The following is a 24,420-nucleotide window of genomic DNA, read 5'->3' as shown; positions in this document are numbered from 1 at the left end:
AGTAGATTAGGAGATTACACTCTCAAGGAGCAAATTCCTCCCTCCTAATCTTCTGCTGGGCCTGTAATCTGCAAGACTTTCCCATTTTACCTCCTTTCTATTTTAACCTCGAACGCCTAATGCTCCCAGTAGGTGCCCATCCCCACCCTGCTCCCCATTGGCCAAGGAAGGATTTGCTGGGTACTTAAATGTCACCCCCCGGTCTGCTTTTCTGTGCTCTTTTTGTGCTTTTAAATTTGCTTGGGCAGAGAGAGGACCCCTGTGTGCGTCACCGCCAGCGCTGAATCGCAGCAGTCAGTGCACAAGGCAATTCTTTATTCCGATACTGTGATCCCTGCAACACTGGGGACACTTGGACTTTAAAGGCAAGAAGCAGAATTTAAAGGAAAGCCCCCAGAACTTCAGCAAACATCCACAGATTTTCCATTTGGGCTGCAAAGTGACCGGCGCTTGGTGCGGAGATGGGGAACATGGATGGGAAAGCCGTGGAGGAGCTGAGCGCTACCGAGTGCCACCAGTGGTACAAGAAGTTCATGACGGAGTGTCCTTCGGGCCAGCTCACCCTCTATGAGTTCAAACAGTTTTTTGGCTTGAAAAACCTGAGTCCATCAGCGAACAAATACGTTGAGCAAATGTTTGAGACGTTTGACTTTAATAAGGTAAATATTGTCCTTCCCACTCGACCTGCTGCAGATTGGCTGTGCTCTGCTCTGTGTGTGAGATCGCATGTGTAGTATTTGGGTGTTAGCAGGTATAAATGTGCCTCTAAAAGTGTGTGGTCTGATTCTCTGCTGCCTCATAAATTGTAAAATAAGCTCAGTAATGTGAAAAAATGGGTATAAGATACCCATCAACAGAAATTCCTCACCTGCTGAGTGTTCTGGAAGAAGAGGCTCTCCACAGATTATTTCCCTTTTAATTTTAAATGATCAGAATTGTGGGGTTTTACCTGGCAGGCTGTGATCCCTTTAAAATGAAGTGCCCTTAAATATATAAATAAATAAATCCCTAAATACCTAATGTTGTGGCAGAGAGGAACCCAAAAGTGAGCGGCATATGAGAACATGGGCTGTCCTCCTGCAGAAACAACCAGCTCCTGAGCTACCCAGCACGGCTATGGTGTGCAGAACAGACTGGATTTGTTTTCCTATTGTTTTAAATTACAAATGGATTGCAGTTTCGTTGACTTTATGTGTGCTGCCATTCCCAGCAGAGATTTGCATGCAGGGCTGCCAGAGTGCCCAAGCGGTGCGGGATCTCCTGTGAGATGAGGAGTATGTCTGATGGCTTCATGAACTTAATCCCACTGAAAATAATACAATTTAGGCTGTAAATCCTTCAGGTGATTTTACTTGTGCCTAGGGCTTTGCCTTGCTCACTGCCTGGTGTTTGAATGTGTGCCTGGAAAAGGAATTGATGCTCAGGAAATCCTGGCTGGGAAGGGGCTCAGCAGTGATTTGCTCCTAATCCCGATCTTGCAGCAGTGGAGCAGAGCAGATTTCCTCTGGAATTGGCCCCAGGGGGCAGTCAGTGGCTTTGTTCATTGACAAGACGCTGCCTTATCCTCTCCAGAAGTCTTCCCATGGTTTTGTGGCAGGTACCGTTTTCCACTGAAGTGCTTTCAGTGCAAAGTGTGTGGTACCAAAATCAACAGTACGTGCTACCGAATCGCTCTGCAGTGCCGGCCCCAGGCATTTCAGCAAACTTCCTAGAAGTGGTGAATGTCACCGGGCAGCACATAGAAGAAGGCTGGAAGCACAGGAGCTCGCCCCAGGCCAGCCTTGCACTGGTACTGCAACCTGGGCTAGAGACCCTCCTGGACGTTCCCATCACCACGGAGTGAGCTGCTGGTGGGCAAACTCTCCTCAGAGAAAGTCAGAGATAAAACTTGGTGCTTTTGACATGATCAAGAGTGAACCAGATGCACAAATGGCCCAGGGAAGGAGCGGGGCCTTCCTGTGCCAAGACGTCAGCAGGGTGTCAGTTGCTTCCCGGGTTCACTTTTCTCACAGAGGTTTGCAAGCCCCTTTACAGCAAAAAAGAACTGAAGTGTGAAACATTAGGTAATCCATCAGGGCTCATCTGCATAGACATGTTCTTCTTTGACCTCTGAATTACCGCTGCTTTGCACAAGGAGATTCCTTTAGCACAGGGTGGCTTTCCAGGTTGTTAGTCCCCAAGCCAGGAGCACACATCGAGTGGAGTTTGTTGTGTTCGTTCATTATTAGCACACAACGAATGGCTCTTTGTGGGTTAAAATAGTGCCCTCCCAATATGGGGAAGTGGCATTATCCGTGGGGTCTGCCAGAAGTGACCGGCAACATCCCTGCCCAGCTCTGAATCTCACCCAGCTTCTCACCTTCTGCTTTCAGGACGGCTACATAGACTTTATGGAGTATGTGGCAGCCCTGAGCTTGGTCCTGAAAGGGAAGGTGGATCAGAAGCTGCGATGGTATTTCAAGCTCTACGATGTAGATGGGAACGGCTGCATTGACCGGGGAGAATTGCTGAACATCATCAAAGTGAGTGGGCTCAGCTTTTCCCTTTCTTCCCCAGACAATTGTTATTAGACACTGGTAGACAGAAAGGCTGTAAAAGGAATATTCCAACCCAAAAGACACCTCCCTGGTAAATTAGTAGGCACTGGCCAAACCCCTGCTTGTCCTCTGCCGGTTCCCCAGCAGACCGGCCGCCCTCGCTGGACCTGTCTTGGCCTCACTGCCCCGCACCTCCCCGCGGCACCTGCACGCCCCGGCACGCAGCGAGCCCTTGCCTTCTGGTGGCAGGTTGTTGTTCCACCACATCCACTGAAACCCAGGCTGAGATAAGCATCTGAATTTAATCTAAGGCTTTTCAGAGGTGAACAGCTCCTAGCTTATCCCAGTGTGCCCACTTAATCTTTTAATGCATTGATCGCAATTTAAAGTGATTTTAATCTCCAGCTTTTTTAGAAAGGACTCATTTATTCCTTTCAGAACATAAAAGACTGAAAAAAGTTTGGCCTCTCATGTCAGACCACTTAGCCACTTTTACTGATAGATATATAAATATGCATAATGTTCATTACTTGTTCCGTGTGTCCTCCTCTCCCTGCAGGCCATCCGAGCTATCAACCGCTGCAACGATACGATGACAGCTGAGGAATTCACAAACATGGTGTTCGATAAAATCGATATAAACGGAGATGGTGAGGAACTTCCTTATGCAACGCCAAGTACTGCCCTCACCTTCCTCCTTCCCCGCGAGTTCTGGAAGCTGGATGTCCCCAAATAGCAGGACATTGGGCTCTCTGCCAAGGTTTAGCTCCCACTCCCCTTCCACGTCACCATCTGTGCTGGGCAGGGTTTAGTTGCGGGGGGTTTGGGCTGTATGGTACCCAGGGAGGGCCTCATTTTTCGCCCTGTGCCTGTAGCTCCTCTGGGCTGGCTTAGAGTCTGCAGGGCCCAATGAGCCTTTTCTGACTGTGTTTTTGCAGGTGAGCTCTCGCTGGAGGAGTTCATGGAGGGTGTACAGAAGGACGAAGTGCTGCTAGACATCCTCACCCGCAGCCTGGACCTGACGCACATCGTCAAGTTGATCCAGAACGATGGGAAGAACCCACACGCCCCGGAGGAGGCAGAGGAGGATGCCCAGTAGGCTCCAGGACACCTTCCCTCCATCTTTTCTCCCCCCTTCTCACATTATTGAAACAAAACAGGTTGTGACTGTGGGGAGCAGCCCAGCACCAGCGTGACGAGGCGTTAGAGCATCCCGCTAGCACAGGACTGGCGTCCCCTCGAAGGCATCGCTCCTGTGGCAGAGGGCTGGGCAGGACACAGGGCACGCTGGGCACCGACTGGGCCATCCCTTCCTGAGCACAGCCGTGCTCACCCCGCAGCAGGACGGGCTGGTTGCTGGAAACACACAGCCACTGCGGGGCCGCCAGCACCCGCCGCTGTTCGGGTGCCTCTGAATGTTGCTGCTGCGTAGTCGTGCAGAGCCTCCCCTCCCTGGGGAGGGAGAGCCAGAGCATGCAGTGCATTAAACTAACAAGAGAGCAGACAAAACTTACACCGAGCTAGTGGCCAACACCAGCATCCACATAACGTGTGCGTCTGGACACGCAGAGCTCAGCAAGCACGAGGGGTCTGCTCCTGCATGGGGACCTCTCCAGGGTGCAGACGTGGTGCAGTGCAACAGGGCGCATCTGCCTGCAGAGCCTTGAGCTCTGCAGAGGTGAGCGTCCCCTCTAAGAGCAGGGCAGCATTTGAATGTACGAGGCCTAGAAAGCAGATCTGAACCTTCCCTTTCCATACACATTTCCAGAGCATCCTCAATGCTTTCCCCCAGAGCAAGTGAGACCAGTGGGTTTGGTCACTCATTCTGTGATTTGTTATCATATTAGTAATTATTAGTGATATTATAAGATAAAAACATCTATCGCTAGAAAAAGAAGAGTAGTGAATGCAGCAGCTTTCCTTTGTTTTAAAGCATTAAAAACAGAGAATGGTGCCTTTTTTTTTTTTTTTTTTTTTAAACAACTTTAAGGGTTTGCTATTCCCTGAAATACCTGGAAGGGCTGCAGTGGCAGTGACCTGAGAGGGACTGGTTTCACATGCGTTTGTAGGAATATTCCTGCATTTTATTACTTGTACGATAAACCAACTCCCATGCAGGTTATGCTCTGTGGCGCCCTCAAGCATTCTGTGTTTTTACCTAGTCGTCTCCGAGCAGTTCAGATGGTGCTGGTCGAGATTGCCCCGTGCCACCTTTGGGGCTGCGCCCAGGGCCAGGCTGCTGGTGAGGAGTTTCCTCATCTGGTGGGAGCTGGTTTCAGGTGTGGTGAGGCAACACGGGGCACCAGGAAGGAGCTCTTGCCCAGCTGAATGACGTGTGACTTATCAATGGATGCTTGCAGTTTGTAAGCAACCTTCTGACCATTTTTCCTGTGCGTCTTTTTCATTTGACAGCAGTTTACCTGAAAGCTTTTGTACTTCCGATCTTATAGTGACCTAATAAAGATATTTTACAAGTTTATTTCAGGTTGTGCTTTTTCTTTCTGTCAATCAACCATTCTGCTTCCAGCAGAACAGATTAACTCTCTGATGCAAGGGCAGAGACCTTTGTTTTGGCTTCATTTACACAGTTCTTTTGCAAGACAGCTCCGTCCTGCCCTTGTCCTCTGCCCAGAGGGAAAGAGAGCCCCGCCAGCAGCTCCTCCTTCAGCCTCCCTCTCCTCTGCATTCCCAAGAAGCTGTAAGAGGCCCCAACAAGCCCAATTTCTATTTAATGGGAAACTCCTAGAGACAAAGTTATTCTAAAAGGGCTGCCTCAGAATAGCCGACTGGCCAGACACCTTGCAGACCTCAGCGTCTCTCTCAAAAGGATGTTTTTTTTTTCAGCCTCAAAGAAAGCAAATTAAAAATAATTAAAAAGTAATATTGTGACTCTCTCTGCCCTAATCATGCCTAATGAATTTATTTCAAAATGGTGGCTGGCAGCTGAACAGCTGCCACAGGAGTATTGCTCACTCGGTGACTGCCACTGGTGAGCACGGGAGTGGTGATTTTGGGGAGCGGGTGTTGAGGGGCAATGGGCGATACCTGGGAGGCTGCACAGGTCTGAGGCCAAGGCCCAGCTCTGCCCCCGGTTTGCAGGGACTGCACTGGGAGCTCGGCTGTTAGGAATCACTGCTACACCAGAGATACTCAGCGAGCGATTTTTGGTGGCACCACGCAGTTATCTCCGTGGGGTTTAGATGTCTATTTGGCAAGGGCTGGAGAAGGCTCAGCCCTGTGGAGCCCTGGCGGTGGGTAGGCCGCTGAGCCCCTGCACTGGCACCACGCCATCCCTGCAGTGCCCCCATTGATCCAGTACCTCCTGTGTGCCCTACAGCACAGCCCCAACATTCCCATGGCACACATCGCATCCCAGAATACCATTAGATTACCTTAGGTATGAAGCCTTTAAGGGTAATGCGTTTGAAACTCCAAACTTCTGAGGTGCGCTTTGGTTTGAAAAGGAAGCAGAGAAGTGAGTAATTCTCCCATACAGCCAGAGCTCAGCACCGGTGTGGTGAGAAAATGACCAGGTGCAAGAAGCCAGCCACAAGAAGCCACCAGGGCGAACAGCACCGGGCTATGGATGTCCTGGCACAGCTGCTCTGGTTTTTAACACAGCACTGTAAAGGGAAGCTGCACACAGGTGCTTTGGGGATGACCTGGACACAAAACCTCCCTCTGGGCAGCCATCAAACCCTGCTACCCACAGGTGAACCTCCCCTTGCAGGACACCAAGGTCAGACAAATAAAGAGTATGGCTAAGCACAGCGAGGTAATTATCCTCCTTTCTCCTCAGCCTCATTACTGCTGCTGCCCAGGACTGTGCTCAGCACCTTCCCTGGGAATATCCCTTCCCAAGCACCCCAGGACGTGCTGCCTCCTCGGCTCCCAGACCCTCGCAGCCAGCCCCCTTCAGCAGCAGCCTCACCTTCAGCTTCCTAACCCGATTATTCCACCTCCAATCCTCCCCAGCCTTGGGTACATCAAGCATCAGTGCAGGTGGTAAGAAGCTCAGAAAATCAGATGGCATTTGCCCTTTCCGAGCCATCCCGTTTCCACATTTAGACCAACAAGAAATCCGATCAGTCAAATCCAATTCCCACTGGGCTGAGAGTCTGGAAAATGGATTATGCAGAAGGTCTGGCTTCAGTACCTTGATGTGAGTGTCGAGTTGGGTTTGGGAGGAGATCAAAGTGTTTATACCTGTGGATTTAAACAGAGGACTAAGACTAAAGCACCTTGTGCTTTCTCGACAAAAGATCACAAGATTGGTAAGAGATTTTCCACTGGGTTCTGCCAGCTCTAACACAAGGGTTATCCCCATGGGCACTGCTGCTGCCTTGTGTCTGAGCCCAGCGCTTCACTTTGAGCCCGAAACTTTGCAGTTCCTGTTTCAGTCCTGGCAGGGGCAAAACAGGCGCCCTCTCTCGGCAGCACCATCAAGCAACTATTTCAAATTCCTTTCAGAAAATTTATATTTATCGTATGCATGCTTCTCATCGCCATTACAGAACAGAAAAGATTCCTTTCCTACTCTACATGCAATACCATCACCATCTCTGCCTTATGTTTCTTACCTGGGTTAGCTGCTGCACTCAACTCCTATAGCTTCCCTTAAATCCACTTTGTTTTTAAAACCATAACTGTAGCCACTCAGGCCTTCAGCTTCATTCTGAGTCAAAAACACTACAAAACAAATTAATAATCCTTTATTAAATTCTTACAAAATTTCTACCACCAGCCACACGAGTGCTCAGTGTTAGGATGCCCTCTACCACCCCGGCACAGGACTGCGGGTGTGGGAGGTGCCCGACAGCTCCTCCAGAGCCTGGTGAAGAGAATGGAAATTCAGAACATTTACATAAAACTACGGTATGCAACTCCATAACTAAAAGTTGTGAGAAGCAGAAGATAAGTGCATTACATTGCTTGAGATGCTGAAACTTGGGGAATTAGAGATTTGTACCTATCGTGAAAGCATTGGCCCATGAGTTGAAAAATCAGCAAAGTGAATCTTTTCTTCCAGGCCCTGATGTTAGCCGGAAGCGAGGTTTTTCTTTCAGGTCTTTGACTGATAAACTATTGACTTGAATGAGCTTTGAACAGCAGAAAAAATCTAGAAGTCTAATCTAGTCTGATAAGTAGACAGGCCACAAGCGAGTGTATTTACAGAGAACTCTCAGAAAGGCTATTTAGAAGTGGAAATGTATATGCAAATGAACTCTAGCACTGATTGTGCCCTACCCTGAATACTTCCTCCCAGTCTGGAATTTAAACATTGGTTAAATTGACAAAACTAGCAAAATGATCACCTAACAAAAGATAACTGTTGTGATTAAAGGCCACAAAAAAAAAAAAAAAAAAAAAAGGATTGCAGATCTCTTCATGGACATGACTTGGCCCAGTGATCCCATGGGAAAATAAGTAAAACAGAAAAGCTCATGTTATTTTGCAAATTAATATTTTCTTGTAAAAAAACCCAATAAATCCGATGAAAGTGAATGAAAGTATTAGTCAGCTCAAATTCTTCCCATATAAACATACTTATATAGATATATGGGGTAGCTGTATAAACAGTAAAGCTCAACCTACAAGCTGCACAAATTTTATATCTGTAGCATAGCTAAATTAAGTCCAGTGTAAAACCACTGTACTACTTCAGTAACTCACTTGGATTTTTCTGTCACTGGTTTCATCCTACGGTCCTGCTGACAAAGCAGCACCAGCCCTGCCATCGTGGTGAGACTGCTGAGCAAAACCCAGCTCTTCCTGCATCCTCATTCCACAGGGAACTTCTCCCACTGCAGGGAAACTCCTGGAGGTACTCCTGGCTTGTTTCGTTTTCACAAAGCAGAGAAAACTATCTTAAAACAATGATTCAGTAAAAAACAGGGCCTCAAAAAGCAGATCACATTCATGCAAATCTGTCCTCTAGATGCTGCTGTTCAGAGGTACAGTTTCTACTGCTGCTTGGCAGGGAAATGCCATTTTTCCAGCCCCACAGAAACCTGTTTGAGTGGGCGTAAGGAGCAGACTCTGGTCCACAGCAGGAGACGCAAGGAGTTACTGGTCCACCTGCCCAGCTCATAGATTGTATTTCCCTCTACTGTGTGCAATCTTAACTTATATCTAATGCAAACCTCATAATGTATTTCTCCTTTGATAGTGATACAACAGTGTTCAAGAATTATACATTATTAGTAGTGTAATCTACTAAACGTGTACATATTACAGAACAGACTTCCTGACTGCATGAAGTCTGCCATCGGAGCACCTCAATTCTTGTCCCTTTTGGTTTGATGTTTGTACCTGCGGAAGTTAACGACGCAGGTACTACTCTGTGCTGGAGATGGTACCACAGCATCAGGATTTCTCACTTCCTGATTCTGTCATCAGTGTTGGATACTGCGCAGGATCCACTGCAGTTAGCCACGAGAAGTTTGTTCCTTGGGGTGTAACCAAAAGCCAGAGCTGGCAAACATGGTGTTGTGTACACAGGAAGACTTATTCATGGGCCAAAAATAGTCTCTGGGTACCAGGTGTCCTTGCAGCGCACGGGTTTTAGATTGAGATATGGCTTCTTAAACCACTGAAGTTTTCATTTGGATGCCGAGATTGCATTAACAAGGAAAGCCACTACCGCCCTGGAGTAAGAGAGCCACAGCTGTAGTCTGCATCACGCTTTCTGTCATGTCCAAACTGGGTGCTCTTAAAACAAAGCACTCTTCCGCCTCTGCTCCGAGATCCATCCCCCAGGGTTTACATCCATCTGCAACATCTTCATTACCCACTTGTCTTTCCTGGCCCCGTCAATGAACTCATCAAGGGACAGCTGCCCTGTGTATGAGATGAGGAGGACGCAAGATGGGGAAACAGAACATGACAGATAAGAGGACAACAGGAAGCCAAAACCACCTCCTATAGTTCAGGAGACAATATTCTAATAAGACAAAAGCTATATTTAAATCTCCCCATATAAACTATATAGGCCAGCTAGCTAAAAAAACAAATAACCACACCATAACCCAATCCATTCACACCTGCCCTGTCCCTTTGGCTAGCACGAAGTGTTGCATTGGCTCACACATGCAGCTCCAGGAGGAGCTCCACTGCAAGTCTGGTCCTGCAGGCTCTGATTTGGCTGGAGCATTGGCTTTACTCAGGCTAGGACCTGCTCTCTGGCTACCAGGGACTCCCAGAGAACAATATCCATGCAGCTTCAAAATCCAGAAAGAATAGTGAGCCCTGGGTATTTTACGTTAAAATAGTATTATTTCCTCCTGTTGTACCAAGTTGCTCTTGATTCTGACCATGAACAGACCAGAATCAAACCCAACACGTCTAATATGAGTAACAAGACAATCCTAAGTGATTTCTTGATAAACATAATTAAAACTAGCCTGCCCAGCACAGATAACTTTTCATTATGCATGAATGCAATCTGAGCCATCAATTCCTTACCGTCCCCGTTCTCATCCACTAACTGAAATATCCTGTCCACAACCTCCTCTGGCGTGAGCAGTGGAGTCCTCTCCTCCACCTCTGACCGACACACTTTCTTCAGCTTGTAGATAGACTGAAAAGAAGATCATAGGTTAGAAAAAAAGGTTTGGAAAAAGAGCAGTGATGAAATTTGTTATTTTACCAGCAGTGCAGAGGTCTCATAAAGGCTGCAGTTTTAATCTTTTTCTTAAAAAATCCCCCTCCAATCTTACGCTCACATGCACTGTGCCTTGAAGCTGCTGCCTCCCATCTGTTTCCCTTATACAAACGGATCAGACCTCACAAGGCAAGAGTTTTCACTAGAAAAAAATCCAACTTTTCAGTGCAATTTTTTCTAAGGCCTGAGCAGACCTGAGGCCAGGCACACCTGGGTTTACCCAGCCCTCTCTCCCAGGGAGCTCATGCCCAAGCTGCAAGATCAAACCTGTATTAGCACACATTTTGACCCCCCCCCCCCCCCCCCCCCCCCCCCCCAGTTTCCGCTCCACTTTGCCACTGGAAAATGGCAGGTTTTTATCTGTTCCTCCCATCTCATCCAAACATGACAACCACCTGTTCATTATTATCTCTGCTCATTAGGCTGAAGGGTTTTGTCTGATGTCTTCCCAGAGAGGGGATTAGCAAGGGCCTAACACAGCTCTGGCCAATTCCTGTCTGACCTCAAAACTATAATTGAACCTGCCCCAGTCTGGCTCCCCAAATGCTCTCCCACCTGCCCCTGGTGAGGCAGGTAACAACCTAGTTGTTTTTTACCAGCTACTGACTTTCTAAAGAACTTGCTTTCCATAGACTCAACTTCTCTGATGATGTCTCTTGACTCTGTGTTTCCACACAAATCCTAAAATATTCGATAACCATTGATTCACAAACCCTGCTGTGAAAGGGTAACAGCACCCACATCACAGGGGTGACCAGTACAGTCACTAAAGTATTTACCTGAAGTTACATAGCAGTAAAAACCCTGGTGTCCATCTGTCAAACCACGTGCCTCCTCTCACACCTTCACAGTCACTAATTAAAACTAAACATAAACCCAGAAAGGAATAATTACAAATGGAATTACTCTGCTAATTTATACCTCCCACTGTGCTCTTGTCCACTGCTCAGGCAGAAAACTTGCTCCTGTAAGGAGCAGGGGGTGAAACCTTCCACTACCTAGGGCAGAGAATTTTGGTGTAAAAAGTCTGGAAGTAAAGTCAGAGCAGAGACACAGGAACCCCACAACAGCTGCTCATTGCTGGGGGAGTTGACCCCTCACCCCATCGGGCTCCACCAAACCACTGACCCTTTCACCAAGGTCAGAGATTTTCCCTTCATCACTACCCTTTAGCTGCTTTGAAACCCAGTTATCATAAAAACTGGATGCATCATGATGTTGCCAAAGAATGATTGCTGAAATAACTGATTAGGTAATGCCTACTTACCTCAACAATTTCTAGCAGCTCAGGTTTGTCTATGCAGCCATTCCCATCCTTGTCATACACTTTGAACGTCCACCTCAGCTTGTGTTCCAGTTTTCCTCGTAAAACAAGATTCAAGGCAGCCACATACTCCAGAAAATCAATGGTGTTGTCCTGAAGAAACAGAAGAGGATCTGAATTACACAACTGTGTACAGTTGACAGAAATCTCTTAATAAAACCTGGATTAGAAACTGCCAAAAGACACTCCTGGGGACAGTAATTTCTGTGCCATTTAGAGGAGCAGAGCAGCAGCGAGCACAGCCGTGCCTCTCTGCACCCAGGTGTCCCCAGGCATGACAGTGGAGAGCAAAACAACTCTCCTGCCGTGCAGTGCTTGGGGGCACCCGCCAGGGCTCCAGAGAGGAGTTTAAGTTTAAACACCCTGAGACGACAGACAACACAGATCACAGGAGGATGGGGAGATAGAGGAGGACTGGTGCCGGAGGCATTGGCAAGTCGAAACCAGAATGTCCAAATTGGCAAACATGCCTTTACTTTTGAGTATCTAAAATCAATATTTTGTTACGTGCCACCTGTTCTGACTGCATATATGCATGCATGCTTCCTCCATTGCATATCAAGCCTGAGTTGGACTTTCCTCCACTGTAACCCCTCCCATCATAACATATATATATATATTTTTTTTTTCAGTTAGCAGCCTTGGCTATTTAATGATCTTAAATATAACCGCCTAACCTTAAACCTTTTAATCCATCCACAACAGTTGAATAAGAGTATTTTGTCCTTATTTAGCATATAGATTTATGAGATAAGCCCACCCCAGTCCATACAGAGCACTGGAGCGTGCTCCTTCAGCAGGCCCATCACCCTTACCTTGCTCACGAAGCACAATAAGGAGGGTGGGAACTGCACTGAAAGACCTCCAGCTTACAGAAGGAAAAGGCGGTGACAAATCCACGTAAAAACTCCTTGCTACTTACCCCATTCTTATCAAAAGCTCTGAACATGTTTTCAATGTACTCTGCTGCTTCTCGGTTATCCTGGACCCCAAAGAACCTCTTGAATTCATGCATGAAGAGAGTCCCACTGGGACATTCAACCACAAATTTCTTATACCATTCCTGCAATTCAGCAACATCAATCTCTGCTTGCTCCCCTTCAGCATTGGTGAACTGCTGTCCCATTGTGCTCCGTAAATCAGAAGGGAGAGAAAAGGAACAAAAAGGAAATCCAAAGTCCTTTGCTTGTATTGTCCTTTTAACACTTAGTTGCTTTCCCTCTTTTTTGCTTCTTGCTGTTTTGTGCCTTTATTTGATATTTTGTCTTTTAATTTATTCTTCCTCCTTCTACAGGCTGCATTCACCTCCACAGCTCTGTGTGCTCACTTGGTGATGGTAGAGTTGCTTCTCTTCATTAGGGAAGAATAACACGTGGTAGCAGACATATAAAAATAACTAAGATCATTAGGAGATTCCCACCCATGGGTCACAGAGACCTTCAGATGTTCTGGGCTGTGCCCTATTTAGAAGCAGACTCCAGAGGCTCAGGGCACTTCTGCACATTAATACCTTCATTTGGGAGCTGATCTTCCCTTTACACATCACCTATAACCCTGCTTACTTCATCATTGTTTTTCTTAAAGAAGAAAAAAAGTACAGCAAGCAAGTTTCCTAACAGTTTCTCTGATAAAGGTATATGCCACCTGTTTGTAGGGGATGCACCAATGTTTGAGTGAAATAGGGCATATTAACAAACAACACTTACTAAGAGGAAATCCTGATAAAAATAAGCACGTACAACTCCACTTACATGAGGAAAAACTGCTAATAGGACTACCAGCATATAATGTAAATTGAGCAAGTTCCACAGACTTTATTCTGTACAAAATAATAGAGAAAATAATTAAGTGCACATGGAGGCAGAGGTGCTTATTTGTCTGCTTTCCACATTTCATTACTGAAATTCTCAGTTGATAGTTACAGATAGCTTTTATTTCTATGTACTCACACCCAAAGTTGAGGTTTCTTTATTTTTGTGCCTTTTTCTGTTAAAGTACTTCTGCCTATTGGATTCAGGCAGAAACACAGCTCTAACAAGAGCCTCTTTCAATTGGGTACTTGCTTACCAAAGAAGCCTGGTATGGGGCTCTACAGAACCATCCACTACCAAAGATCCCAATCCCTACACAAAACCTCCTGTTCTCCCTTCCTGCTGGAGCCACCAGCTTTTACCCACATCATACCAAGTGTTCCGAATCCAACCATTTATCTGTGTCAGCTGGAAAGAAATGACCTGTAGCTATAAATGTGCCTGAGCCAGGCTGATGTGCAGATAGGATTCTCCTTTTAAGAGGATTGGAGTAATGTTAATGGGAAACAATGGTCTCCCCATTGTAATAATGCTAAAGACCACCAGGATTTAAGCTGTTCTTTTCTAGAAATAGATTGTTTTGGAAAGAAGAGTTTCTAATTTGGAAAATCACAGGTTAAGAGTCATCTCAAAAATGCTACTGCAGAAGTATTTCATGTCTGGAATAAGGCTTTCTCTGGATCTGCTTATGCTTCTAAGCACCCTATCAATAATTGTGTAAATATAGATATAAAAAATATGCACACAGATTTGCTGGAACATAGCCCAACTTTATGCTTCTCTTCTTTATATCTAAGTGTGCCTTGGCAATGGATGGATTCACTTAAGAGTCTTAAGCAAGAAGAGGATGAAAGCTATACAGCAGAAATAACAATAGGTAGAGAAGACCAAGAGAATTATCAGGAAGGTTAAACTCTTCTCTTTTAATGAAAACAGATTATTTTTTGTGGACCTGATAAGTTGGAGGAATTGCGTTTTTTCCCTCTCTGGACCTAGAAGAATGCAACAGGATCAACAGGCTTAATCCTTCCTTTTACAACTGCTGCAGACAAACTTCAACCCCTGAATCTAAGATAACCTGTATGCCGCAGAGCAGTGTGACATCTGGCTCATCAAGAAGTCACACTGCGTCTACCCACCAGTGTTTGCCTTTCAGCCAGGCCTCCTAGAAGGAAGTCTTTGCCAACTACTGTTACCGTCATATTTGTTTTGTTGCATTTTCCATTTCCCCGTGCTCAGTTGCCTTTACCATACGAAGGGCTTTTCCCCTCGGTATTTTTTTCACTTTGCCTGACACTGGCGAGGTCACGGCTTCCCTATCCAGGTAACAAACAGCTTTTCAAGAAGCGGAGGAGCTTCTGCTGGGGTGCAGGCAGGGAGGGCTCCGCACGTTTTGCACGCCGGTGCGGAGCCTTCCACCATTTTGTGCTGCGCTCCTGTGCCGCGGCTGCAGGCTGGAGTGTGAGCGCTGGGAGCACGGAACAAGACTCTGCATGCCTGGGACATTATGTTGCCTCATTGCATAATTTTGTTTTGCCTTATGGGAACTCAGCGATCTGTTCCCAGGAGAGAAAATGGTTCCTCTTTGTTTTGATGACTACAATCTTTTTCAGCTAGGAACAAAGGACTGAAAGAGACTTGAGTTACAGAGTCTAACTGGTGCTATTGCTGGTATCATGACATACAATCACGTTAATAAAAGTGCTGATGGTTTTTGGCACTGAAATTAAATCCCATAGCTCCTGGTAAGAAAATTCCTCTGCATACACTCTCATTGTCCTAAGTGCGTAGTCTGCAGACTGCTGATAGAGCTGCTGTCTCCTAGCCAGCAGAACATCACTTTATGATGTACAGTTTATCAACTAAATGAGTTCTTTATATGACTTTAAAAATAGATGCAGGTAGAGGTACATATAAGCAGAGATAATTAACAATAATAAAAATAAAAAGAATAAAGAGGTTGGTGCTATTTGGCTCCTTGGAGGTTTAGGATCAATGCTTTATAAGGCGATACATACTAACAGAATATTACACCCAAAGAGCACTGGATGATTAGTTGCAAACAGGTAATATCTGGTTACGTGTCCTGCCTAGCAAGCTATCCCTACATTATCACCTATACAGTTTAAAAGCTGCAGTTTCCCAGCCAAGAGGATGGAAAAAGAGACGGCTTATTTCCCGTCAGCTCACCGACACAACATGCTGCCACATGCTTCGGCAACGGCTGGTAGAAACTCAATAAAAAAAAAAAAAAAAGCCCTGCAGAGGGCTGGGAAGACTCATTGGCTTGGCATCTGCATTGCCATTCAGCAGAGGCTGGAGGAAGGAGGCAGGGTGCAGGCGGGCACAGCTGCCCGCTCCCAAGGGACTGGCTTTAATGAGACAGGAGGCAAATTGAGTTCCTTTGCCCCCGCTGCAGCAGCCCTCATGTAGCCAAGCCGCCTTGTTCCCTTCTGTTAAACTCACAATCCCTTATCTGCCCCGAGACCGCTCTCAGTGGGCTGGGCAAGCTGAAGTGTCCTCGGGGCAGGCCTAGAAGGAGCTGAGCTCTGCCCAGTGCCACTTCCAAGGCTCCCTGAGCATCTGGCCACAGGGGAAAGCAAACCTGCAACACCCCTACATTCTCCTGTCGCCAGCAGGACAGACATGCGGACAGCAGGAATGCAGGGCGGATGTACGGCAGCTTCTGTGCTGGCCACTTGGGGATAGATCAAAGATCCCTCAGACTTTGGCTGGGATTTCAGCCCGATGCCTCCGCACGTCTCCTCTCAGGTGCTCGCCGAGCTGCCATTCCTTCACACATTTTTCTGCAGCAGGAATTGCGACGTGGCAAAGGTGTTATTATTACAGGAGCAGCCGTCCCTCGCCTTCCAGATCAAAAATGGTCAGGTAAAACTAGCCCAACACATCTAAAATTCACCAAAGCAGCACCAAATTTTCTTCTTTCCCATGAAGGTAACGCCAGCTTTAGAGTCTCACCTGCTGTTTGTGTTTATTGCCAGACAGATTTTGTTACATGCTGACAAACTCCTGCTCAATGTTACCTCCAAGTGGCTACACTTCAGCAATGAATGAAGGCTGAAATGTTTACCTGGCACTTGGCACCTCGCAAGGCACACTTTCCAAGAAAAAAATGCAGTTCCATTTTCTGCTTGTGTGAAGATTTTCAGCATTTTGCATTCATAATTCCAACCCCCCGGTGTAGGATTAAGCGCTGGCTGTAGGTTAGCCTTTCCCAAACCAGGACTCAGCACTATCCAGGGTGTCCATGAGTAGAAGGGAAATTCCCACTGTTTTTTCCACTTCGTTGAAACCGAATAGTGAATTATTTGATCCCTTGAAACCAAGATTCACCACTGAGTCACGGCTCCCCACCTACAGGGACGAGCCCTGAAAGGCGAGACGCGGGGTGTCCGCAGGGGCTGTGCGGGCAGGGACGAGGCGAGAGGAGGAACATTTGTGCGGCGTGCCCATGGTTGTGCGGTAATCACACCCGGCTTTACATTTTGCCCTAAAACCTGATGGATGGATCTGCTGGGCCAGGTAGGTTTTGCGCTGCGGAAAAAAAAAAAAATAAAAATATTAAGAAACCTTTTTTTTTTGGTAAAAAGTAATAATAATAAATATATATATATATTTTTGCAACGCCAGAAATATGAAGAAGCCCTTTTTTTGTACCAAAACCGGGGGGAAGGGAGGGCGGGGAGCGGCGCGGGGCCCCCCCCGCGGCCGGGGGCGGGCCGGGGCGGTGCGGCTGCGCCGGGCGCACCTGGGCAGGTGAGGGCGGGGCCGCGGGAGGGAGCAGGGCGCGCCGTGCCCGCTGCCCCCCGCCCGCTGCCCGCCGCCCCCCCGCCGAGGTCCCTTCGCCCCCCTTCATCCCCCCCATCCCGACGAGGAGAGCCCCCGGGGGTGCGGAGCGGGCGCTGCCGGTAAGTGCCGGGGGGTCCCGGTGCGCTCCGGTGCGCTCCGGGGTTCTCCCGGGGCCGTGCAGCCGTCGGGGGGGGGTTACGGGAAGCGGAACGCGGTGGGGACCCGGGGGAGTCCCGGGGGGGTCCCGGGGCTCGGTGTGGTGCCCCCCTGGGTGCTCGTCCCGGGCTGGAGGGGGCGCTCCGGGAGCCGGGGCCGGGCACGCCGCGGGGCCCCGCCGGCCGCTCGCCCTCCCCGGTTTAGCCCTGGGCTACGGCTTTCGGGCCGGGGGTGGTCCCGGGGCCGGTCCCAGCCCTGCCCTGCCTGCAGATCCAACACCGCGGCCCCCCCCCCCCCCGGCAGCCCAAATCTTTCGTGTCCCCGTCGGGGCAGTCCCGGGCCGGCACCGGGCGGAATTCAGCCGGAGGGCGGCCGAGCACCAGGGAGGGGGAGCCCCGGGGGCTGCGGGGTTTGGGGAATTGGTGGTGGGAAAAGCACCGAGAGCTGGGAGCCGTCGGGTCCCTGCGCAGGGAGGTGGTGAAGCGCCAGAAAGGTGGGTGGGAGGTCAGCGTGCTTCTCCGGGGGAGCGCTAATGCTGAAGGTTGAGCCTTTGGGGTTAAAAAAAATAAAATAAAAAATTATGTATGTATAGGATAAGGTAATCAAATGAAATTAACAAGCGAGGATTGAGGTGCCAGCCTGTGGCACTGCAGAGATGAAGCCAGAGAGCACCCCTTCCTTCCTCAGGGGCGTTGTGAACGGGTTGGGAAGGCGCTGAGTATTCGTGGTCGTGCTGGCAGAGGCTGAAAGAGTTTGAGCTTGGAAAACCCGTGGGCCACAGCAGCATGGTAAGAGGTGCGGAGGAGGGAGCCAGGAGGGGACGCGCGCATCCTTCACGCCCCGCTCTGGGTACCACTGCGGGCAGAGCTGTGCTGGAGCAGGGGAGCTGTGCTTCTCCTGTGCCCCAGCATCAGGAGCAAAGAACCTCTCGTTCCCAGGGCTTTACAGGATTTCAGCCCCTTTCTATCCAGGTCGAGGCAGACTTGGGTAGTCTTTTCCTGGTTTGCTTTTGCTCTTACTAGCACCTGCACTCAGAGTAACCGCGATTAACCTCAGCTGGCCCTGACCTTTGTCACTTGTCTGTGGCCATCAGGGTGGCTGCAGGATGTCTGTCCCTGAATTTGCTGGAGCTGTCTGGCCCTTGCAGCTTTCTGAGAGCGGGAGCGGCTTCTGGCAATGGTGGACCCTTGTGGGATGGAAGTTGAAGGCTGCGAGGGGCTGACTCACTGTCTGTGCCCAGCAATGGGATTCAAGTTGGTTTGCTCTCTGTTATTGTGTCAACAAGCCATTGTTGATAAAAGGCCGTAAAGCATTGTAACGTCTGGTATTGACAGAGGCTGTCTGTGATCCAAGGGACAATTCAAACCCAATACAGCAACGCCAGCGCACCGTCCATGTGACTGCGTTTATTTTGTTTGAGAGGCAGGCATTAGGTTTTCTCACTGGTGTATGGGCTTGTATTTAATCTTGGCCTTGCAAATGTGTGTGTACACAGTGTACCTTATTAGAAACAGAGGAAGCTGCTTAAAGTAAAGTGTAAAGGAGATTGTGGAACAAGCTTTAGTTAGGATCTCTTTGTTGCAAGGAGAAGTTGCTGTTTTTCCCTTAGCAAGTGAAATCAATACCTGTTGTGCTGTTTTTGGTCTCAATTCTAAGTCCAGGGTTAACCTGGACTTTGTGTCTTTGCAAACATGTTACTGAGTGTGCAATTCTGATAGGGTTTTTAACATGAATAACTAATGTGGCAGTTCCAGAAGCATGAAAAAGAGGATTCCTTTCTGATGTTTGCAGCACCTGTGAAGCAGTCTGCTAACATGCCCAGGTCCTTGACTAAGCACATTTTCAAACTATTACTTAAACGTGATTTGCAATTGATTCTGAGCATTTTCTTTGCTTAACAGATAAAATAAGTTGTGTTCAGATTAATTTTGTGTGAATACTTGCATTTAAATTGGATCTGTTGGTATTTCAACAAATAAAACCTGTTCCTAGACTAGTTCTTGGATAGTTTTTTTTTTAATCTCCTCCATCTCTGCTGCTAGATGCATTTTGAAACTCCCGTGGCAGTATTCAGGGCTTATGGCAAAGGATTTACTTATCCTGTAACTGCCTTATTAATGGGAAGTTTGCCATTTTTCTCATTGGTTTCAAGATTTACAAAATGAATATGCAAGTTACGCCTCCTAAGCACACGTAGCGTAAATGTGTGTCTCCCTCCCAGTCTCAAGATACCAAATGCTACCTTCTTTTGCAGGGGACAGTCATTAATTTCGTATCTGTGACTTTGTTCTGAAGAGGAAGAATGTTGTTGGTTGCAAATATAGTATCAGCATGGTACTACTTAAAAACAGTAAATTTTATCCATTAATTCCGTGTGTGTTTTTTTAAAGAAATTCAACAAAGTCAATATGACTTGAATTTTAGTGTCAGTGCAGACTTGAAGTTCATCTCCTCCTGGATAAACATCCTGGTTATAGGTCAGCACCTTACACTGGTGCTTGCAAGTGATTATATTGCATTCAAAAAAATCAAGAAAAAGTCATGGAATGACTTCAGGAGGAAAGTCCATCTCTGTTAAACCAGTCCCCTCCACTTCAACCAGATGGTTCCACCTATACTTCATCTGGGGCGAAAGCTTCAGATTCGGCATGTAGTTTTCTTTTCCTCAATGCAAGCCTGGCAGGATTGAAGAAAAACTAGATGAGAGATTCCTGTTTGCTAAGGGGTACGTGGAGGCTTTTGAAATTCTAATGTCTGTTCTTGCTGTGGCTTGTTTGTGGCTTTATCTCCTGCGCAGCACTTACAGCTCAAGTTTGATTGGGGCTCACCCTCCCATGTGCTCAGTTAACACGAATAATGCAGGTTGTTATTCTAGAGACGTTAGCAGTGTAGGAACATCACTTAGTGATGCATTTGTAACTCCTTCTGGTAGAATGGTAGTTAGCTAAATCTGAGTTAGTGGTTTCAATGTGTAATATAACCAACGATAACAGTAGCACCACGTAGAGCACTTCATGAAGTTAACTTTTTCTTTTTTTAAAGGATATGACTCTCAAGTAACCTTTTGCAGTTGGTCTGCTATTACCTCTGTCTGTTGTAGACCATGGCGTTACACCCGCGAAGAGTCCGCTTGAAGCCCTGGCTCGTGGCCCAGGTAGATAGCGGCATGTATCCGGGCCTTATCTGGCTAAATCGAGAAGCAAAGCGGTTTCAGATCCCCTGGAAGCACGCAACTCGGCACAGCCCGCAGCACGAGGAGGAGAACACCATCTTCAAGGTGAGGGAGGGAGAAGCTCGGCTGTACCACGGCTCTTACACAGAGACAAAGGGCTGAATTGTTGGCCGAGAGCTGGATAGGCGTTTCAGTAGCTGCTTCCAGGCGCATTTTGTCCTGTTTCTTTGACCTCTGAAATGCCACTTTGAGCACTTCAATGCCAAGCTTGGCACTGTGCTGGGACGGTGTTTAGTTCTTTAACTCTTTCGGGCTGCCAAAGGCCTGACAATGTCTGGTTGAACGAACTGTGGGAGATTACTGCTGCTTGCTTCATCGACTTGGTTTAGCATGTGGCAGCTGCCCTGTTCTTCGCATCAAACCCGTTATTTATTTTTATATAAATCTTAACAGGGAAAGGAAAAACATCACTCCAGCACAAAGTTTCAGTTATTGTTACTGCTGTTCTTAAAATGAACCCCTTGGGAGAAGAATATTAACTCCTTTACTCTGAGGGATTTGACTTCCTCTGCCTTTAAGGTCCATTGCAGCCCAAACTGTTCTGTAATTGTTTGAAAAGCCATTACAGAGGGAATGCCTGCTGTCATTATCAGAAGAGCTGTAGTTAAGTCTTCTATGGGAGAAGGATTTTACAATAAATTTGTTTGTAAGCTTCATTTCTGGTAAACGCCACTCTATTGCGAGGGCTGGACTGAGCATGGTGTACTTTGTCCCCAGGCATGGGCTGTGGAAACAGGAAAGTACCAGGAAGGAGTTGATGAGCCAGACCCTGCGAAGTGGAAAGCCCAGCTCCGATGTGCTCTTAACAAAAGCCGGGAATTTAATTTGATGTATGATGGCACCAAGGAGGTGCCCATGAATCCTGTTAAAATTTATGAAGTGTGCGATATCCCGCAGTCCCAGGGATCAATCATTAATCCAGGTGAGGGCCTTGCTGACACAGTGCTGGTTACTGAGCAGGCGTTTGTCCAACGCGTGTGCCTTTCTCTCTGTGGCATTAACTCTTGAGCTGCCTTTGTGTGCTATAAAAAGGCACTTGCCATGTGTAAGCCCAGTTACACTTAAGTCTCGAGGACTTTGAACCATAGTATGCCTACAGTAAAATTAACAGAGCTGCACACAGTTGCATGTTTTTTGCTAAAAAATAATAATAAAAATCCAATGTTGTCAATAGTTTCTGTATCCTCAGCTTTCTGAAACCAGGTATTAACCTGAAAATAATATTGTACAGATAAAATTTTGTCTTTTTCCTTAGAAAACAGACAAAATTCTGCTATTGTGCAAAACCAATGTGAAGATAACGTTCTTTTTCAAGAATGCATTTCAGTGTTTTACACCAAATTGTCTACCTGTTGCTGTGTGCTTGTTTGCAGGTTCCACTGGCTCAGCTCCATGGGACGAGAAGGATAATGATCTTGATGAGGAAGAAGAAGAAGAACTGAACCAATCTCAGCATGTCCCCATTCAAGAGACATTTCCATTTCTTAATATCAATGGTTGGTGGCATAGGCTGTAATGTAGCAGTGAAGCTACTTGCTTGTATATTGGTGCATGCTTGCAGTTGAGTCTTGGTTTAGCAAATAATCGATTCCTTTCCATAGATTCTCCAATGGCTCCAGCCAGCGCAGAAAACTGCAGCCCTGAAGCTGTGTGGCCTAAGAATGAACCTCTAGATATGGACATGCCCCCAACAGCTCTGCAGCATGACTTCTTCAGCAGCCCTGAGCTCTGGATCAGCTCTCTTCCAAGTATGTTTATGGATTTATAGTACTTCTGTCACTGTACTTAGAAGTTACAACTTCTTAAAAACTCTTTGGTTGTTTGCTTGTTAGCAAGAATATCTGACTTTTTTTGTGTATGGGTGTGTGGTTCTTTGGGGAGCCATGGGTTGGACTTGATGATTCTTGAGGCCCCTTCCAACTCAGATATTCCACGATCTGTGTATAGCTGGAACATCCCTGTGAGTCTAGGTTGGACTGTGTGGTGTGTGTCTTCTGCTGACAAAGTATGCATAGAGGTCCAGGAAAAATCCTACTGACAGTTTCTCTCTCAGTGACAGACCTAGAAATCAAGTTTGAATATCGAGGAAAGGAGACGGGACCAACGACAACTGTAAGCAACCCCCAGGGATGCAGACTTTTCTATGGAGAGCTGGGTCCTATGCCAGACCAGGAAGAGCTTTTTGGGCCTATCAGTTTGGAGCAAGTGAAGTTTCCAGGAACAGAGCAAATCACCAATGAAAGGCAAAAGATCTTCACAAGTCGGCTACTGGATGTTATGGACAGGGGACTGATCCTGGAGGTCAGTGGCCATGCCATCTATGCCGTCCGGCTCTGCCAGTGCAAGGTGTACTGGTCTGGTCCCTGTGCGCCTTCTGCCGCCACACCAAATTTGATTGAGAGGCAAAAGAAAGTCAAACTATTCTGCCTGGAAACGTTCCTAAGCGGTAGGTAGCTTCTGTGTCTGGAAGATAACGGAGCCTGGTCTGAGTACTTGGTGACACTGTTGGAAAGGGTGGTCTGCCATGGGGGTCAGTCTGGATGCGTTAATTATTTTGCACATGTGTGGAGCATGGGTAGTGGCTGCTGCTTCCCCTGACCTCAGTGGACTGCGGGGCATGTGTGCATCAGAATCAAGTGCATGTGCACTTACTTAACACTGAAAAATATTGGTGGGCCTTACTTTTAAAGGAAACTTTTCTGGGTTAAAGAAATAAATTGTAATTGTTGATGTGCAAGAGGTGTAGCTAAGACTCGGGACAATACAGCAAGGTGGGACATAGAGTTTCTAACCAAAAGACGAACAACACTGCAGCATTCTGCTTTTCTTCCTAGAGCTGATTGCCCACCAGAAAGGACAAATTGAAAAACAGCCACCATATGAGATCTACTTCTGTTTTGGAGAAGAGTGGCCTGATGGAAAACCTAGGGAGAGAAAGCTGATTGTGGTTCAGGTAGGAGTGACACGTGGCAGCCTTGCTGGGGCCACAGCATTGGCTCTGGATTGATACCCACAGAAACCAGAGAAATGTTCTTCTCTGTCATGGTTATTGGCACTGAGAAACCCCAGTGGGCTGGTGGATTTTGTGCCCTGAATTACATAAATCTGTGAGTGTGTTTTAGGTGATTGTGGACACCGTCCTGCAGGGGATTCCTGCCAAGGAACGGGGATGTACTGTGTGACTGCTAGGCTAAAAAGGCTCACTATTTCTTCAACAGGTCATTCCAGTCGTGGCCCGGATGATATACGAAATGTTCTCAGGTGACTTCACGCGTTCCTTTGACAGTGGCAGTGTGCGACTCCAGATCTCTACGCCTGACATCAAGGACAACATCGTGGCTCACTTGAAGCAGCTGTACCGCCTGCTGCAGACCCACCAGGAGGGGTGGCCGATGCAGGCCCCTGCCATGCACATGGCACAACCGCTGCCAGCACAGTGACAGGCACTTTGTCCTGCTGCAGGGTGCCCCAGGGTTTCCTACGTTGTACATATGGGGAAATGTTAGTGAGTGCCTTGCCTTAACCTGAATGAAATTTGTAAATCTGGTCTTCTGATTCACTTTCAACAGTCTCTGGTATTTCTGTTTTGGGAGCGTTTTAAATAAAGGGCATAAGGAATACCTCTAGCTTCACTGCTGTTTTTAGCTATTTGCTACGTGTAAATCAGATTTTTAATTCTGTAATATTTTTTAAAAATCCACTATTGACACGCTGTATATAAACACTCGATCACTAGAGGGGGGGAGAGAAGTAATCTGTGCTTTATTAAAACTGCTTTATTAAAAGGTTTATTAAGAACGTCATCTTGTCGTCATCTTATTTCTCTGTGGCTGCAACTGAAGAGCAGCCAAGCACTTCTTCCACCGTGCTTTATATTCTATATATGT

General features: G+C 47.2%; 3 protein-coding genes across 5 annotated transcripts; 2 read left to right on the top strand and 1 right to left on the bottom strand.

Moving 5' to 3' along the window:
* Positions 1-303: 303 nt before the first annotated feature.
* On the top strand, positions 304-3,636 carry LOC311423825 (guanylyl cyclase-activating protein 1; the record flags this gene model as incomplete). The annotated part of the gene is made up of 4 exons (XM_084498310.1): positions 304-659; positions 2,373-2,522; positions 3,097-3,187; positions 3,476-3,636. The coding sequence occupies exons 1-4, from the start codon at positions 462-464 to the stop codon at positions 3,634-3,636; spliced, it is 600 nt and encodes a 199-aa protein (XP_084354436.1). The 5' UTR covers positions 304-461.
* Positions 3,637-7,233: 3,597 nt separating this feature from the next.
* On the bottom strand, positions 7,234-15,585 carry GUCA1B (guanylate cyclase activator 1B). 2 transcript variants are annotated; one of them, XM_084497833.1, is made up of 5 exons: positions 13,592-15,585; positions 12,447-12,874; positions 11,468-11,617; positions 10,002-10,116; positions 7,234-9,377 (listed from the first exon to the last, which is right to left on the bottom strand). In XM_084497833.1, the coding sequence occupies exons 2-5, from the start codon at positions 12,648-12,650 to the stop codon at positions 9,250-9,252; spliced, it is 597 nt and encodes a 198-aa protein (XP_084353959.1). In that variant the 5' UTR covers positions 12,651-12,874; positions 13,592-15,585; the 3' UTR covers positions 7,234-9,249. The 2 variants fall into 2 exon arrangements, with proteins under 2 accessions (XP_084353959.1, XP_084353958.1); XM_084497832.1 differs by having other exon boundaries at positions 12,447-15,585.
* Positions 15,586-17,141: 1,556 nt separating this feature from the next.
* Positions 17,142-24,336, top strand: IRF6 (interferon regulatory factor 6). Of its 2 annotated transcripts, XM_084497830.1 has the most exons (9): positions 17,142-17,264; positions 17,989-18,089; positions 20,402-20,578; positions 21,251-21,455; positions 21,907-22,029; positions 22,135-22,281; positions 22,587-22,979; positions 23,368-23,486; positions 23,752-24,336. In XM_084497830.1, the coding sequence occupies exons 2-9, from the start codon at positions 18,087-18,089 to the stop codon at positions 23,971-23,973; spliced, it is 1,389 nt and encodes a 462-aa protein (XP_084353956.1). In that variant the 5' UTR covers positions 17,142-17,264; positions 17,989-18,086; the 3' UTR covers positions 23,974-24,336. The 2 variants fall into 2 exon arrangements, with proteins under 2 accessions (XP_084353956.1, XP_084353957.1); XM_084497831.1 differs by lacking the exon at positions 17,989-18,089 and having other exon boundaries at positions 17,157-17,264.
* Positions 24,337-24,420: the final 84 nt, after the last annotated feature.

Source organism: Aythya ferina, assembly GCF_964211825.1.
Source record: "Aythya ferina genome assembly, chromosome: 25".
Taxonomy (NCBI): Eukaryota; Metazoa; Chordata; class Aves; order Anseriformes; family Anatidae; genus Aythya; species Aythya ferina.
The sequence above is the reverse complement of the archived record's forward strand: the minus strand, read 5'-3'. Positions and strand labels throughout refer to the sequence as shown.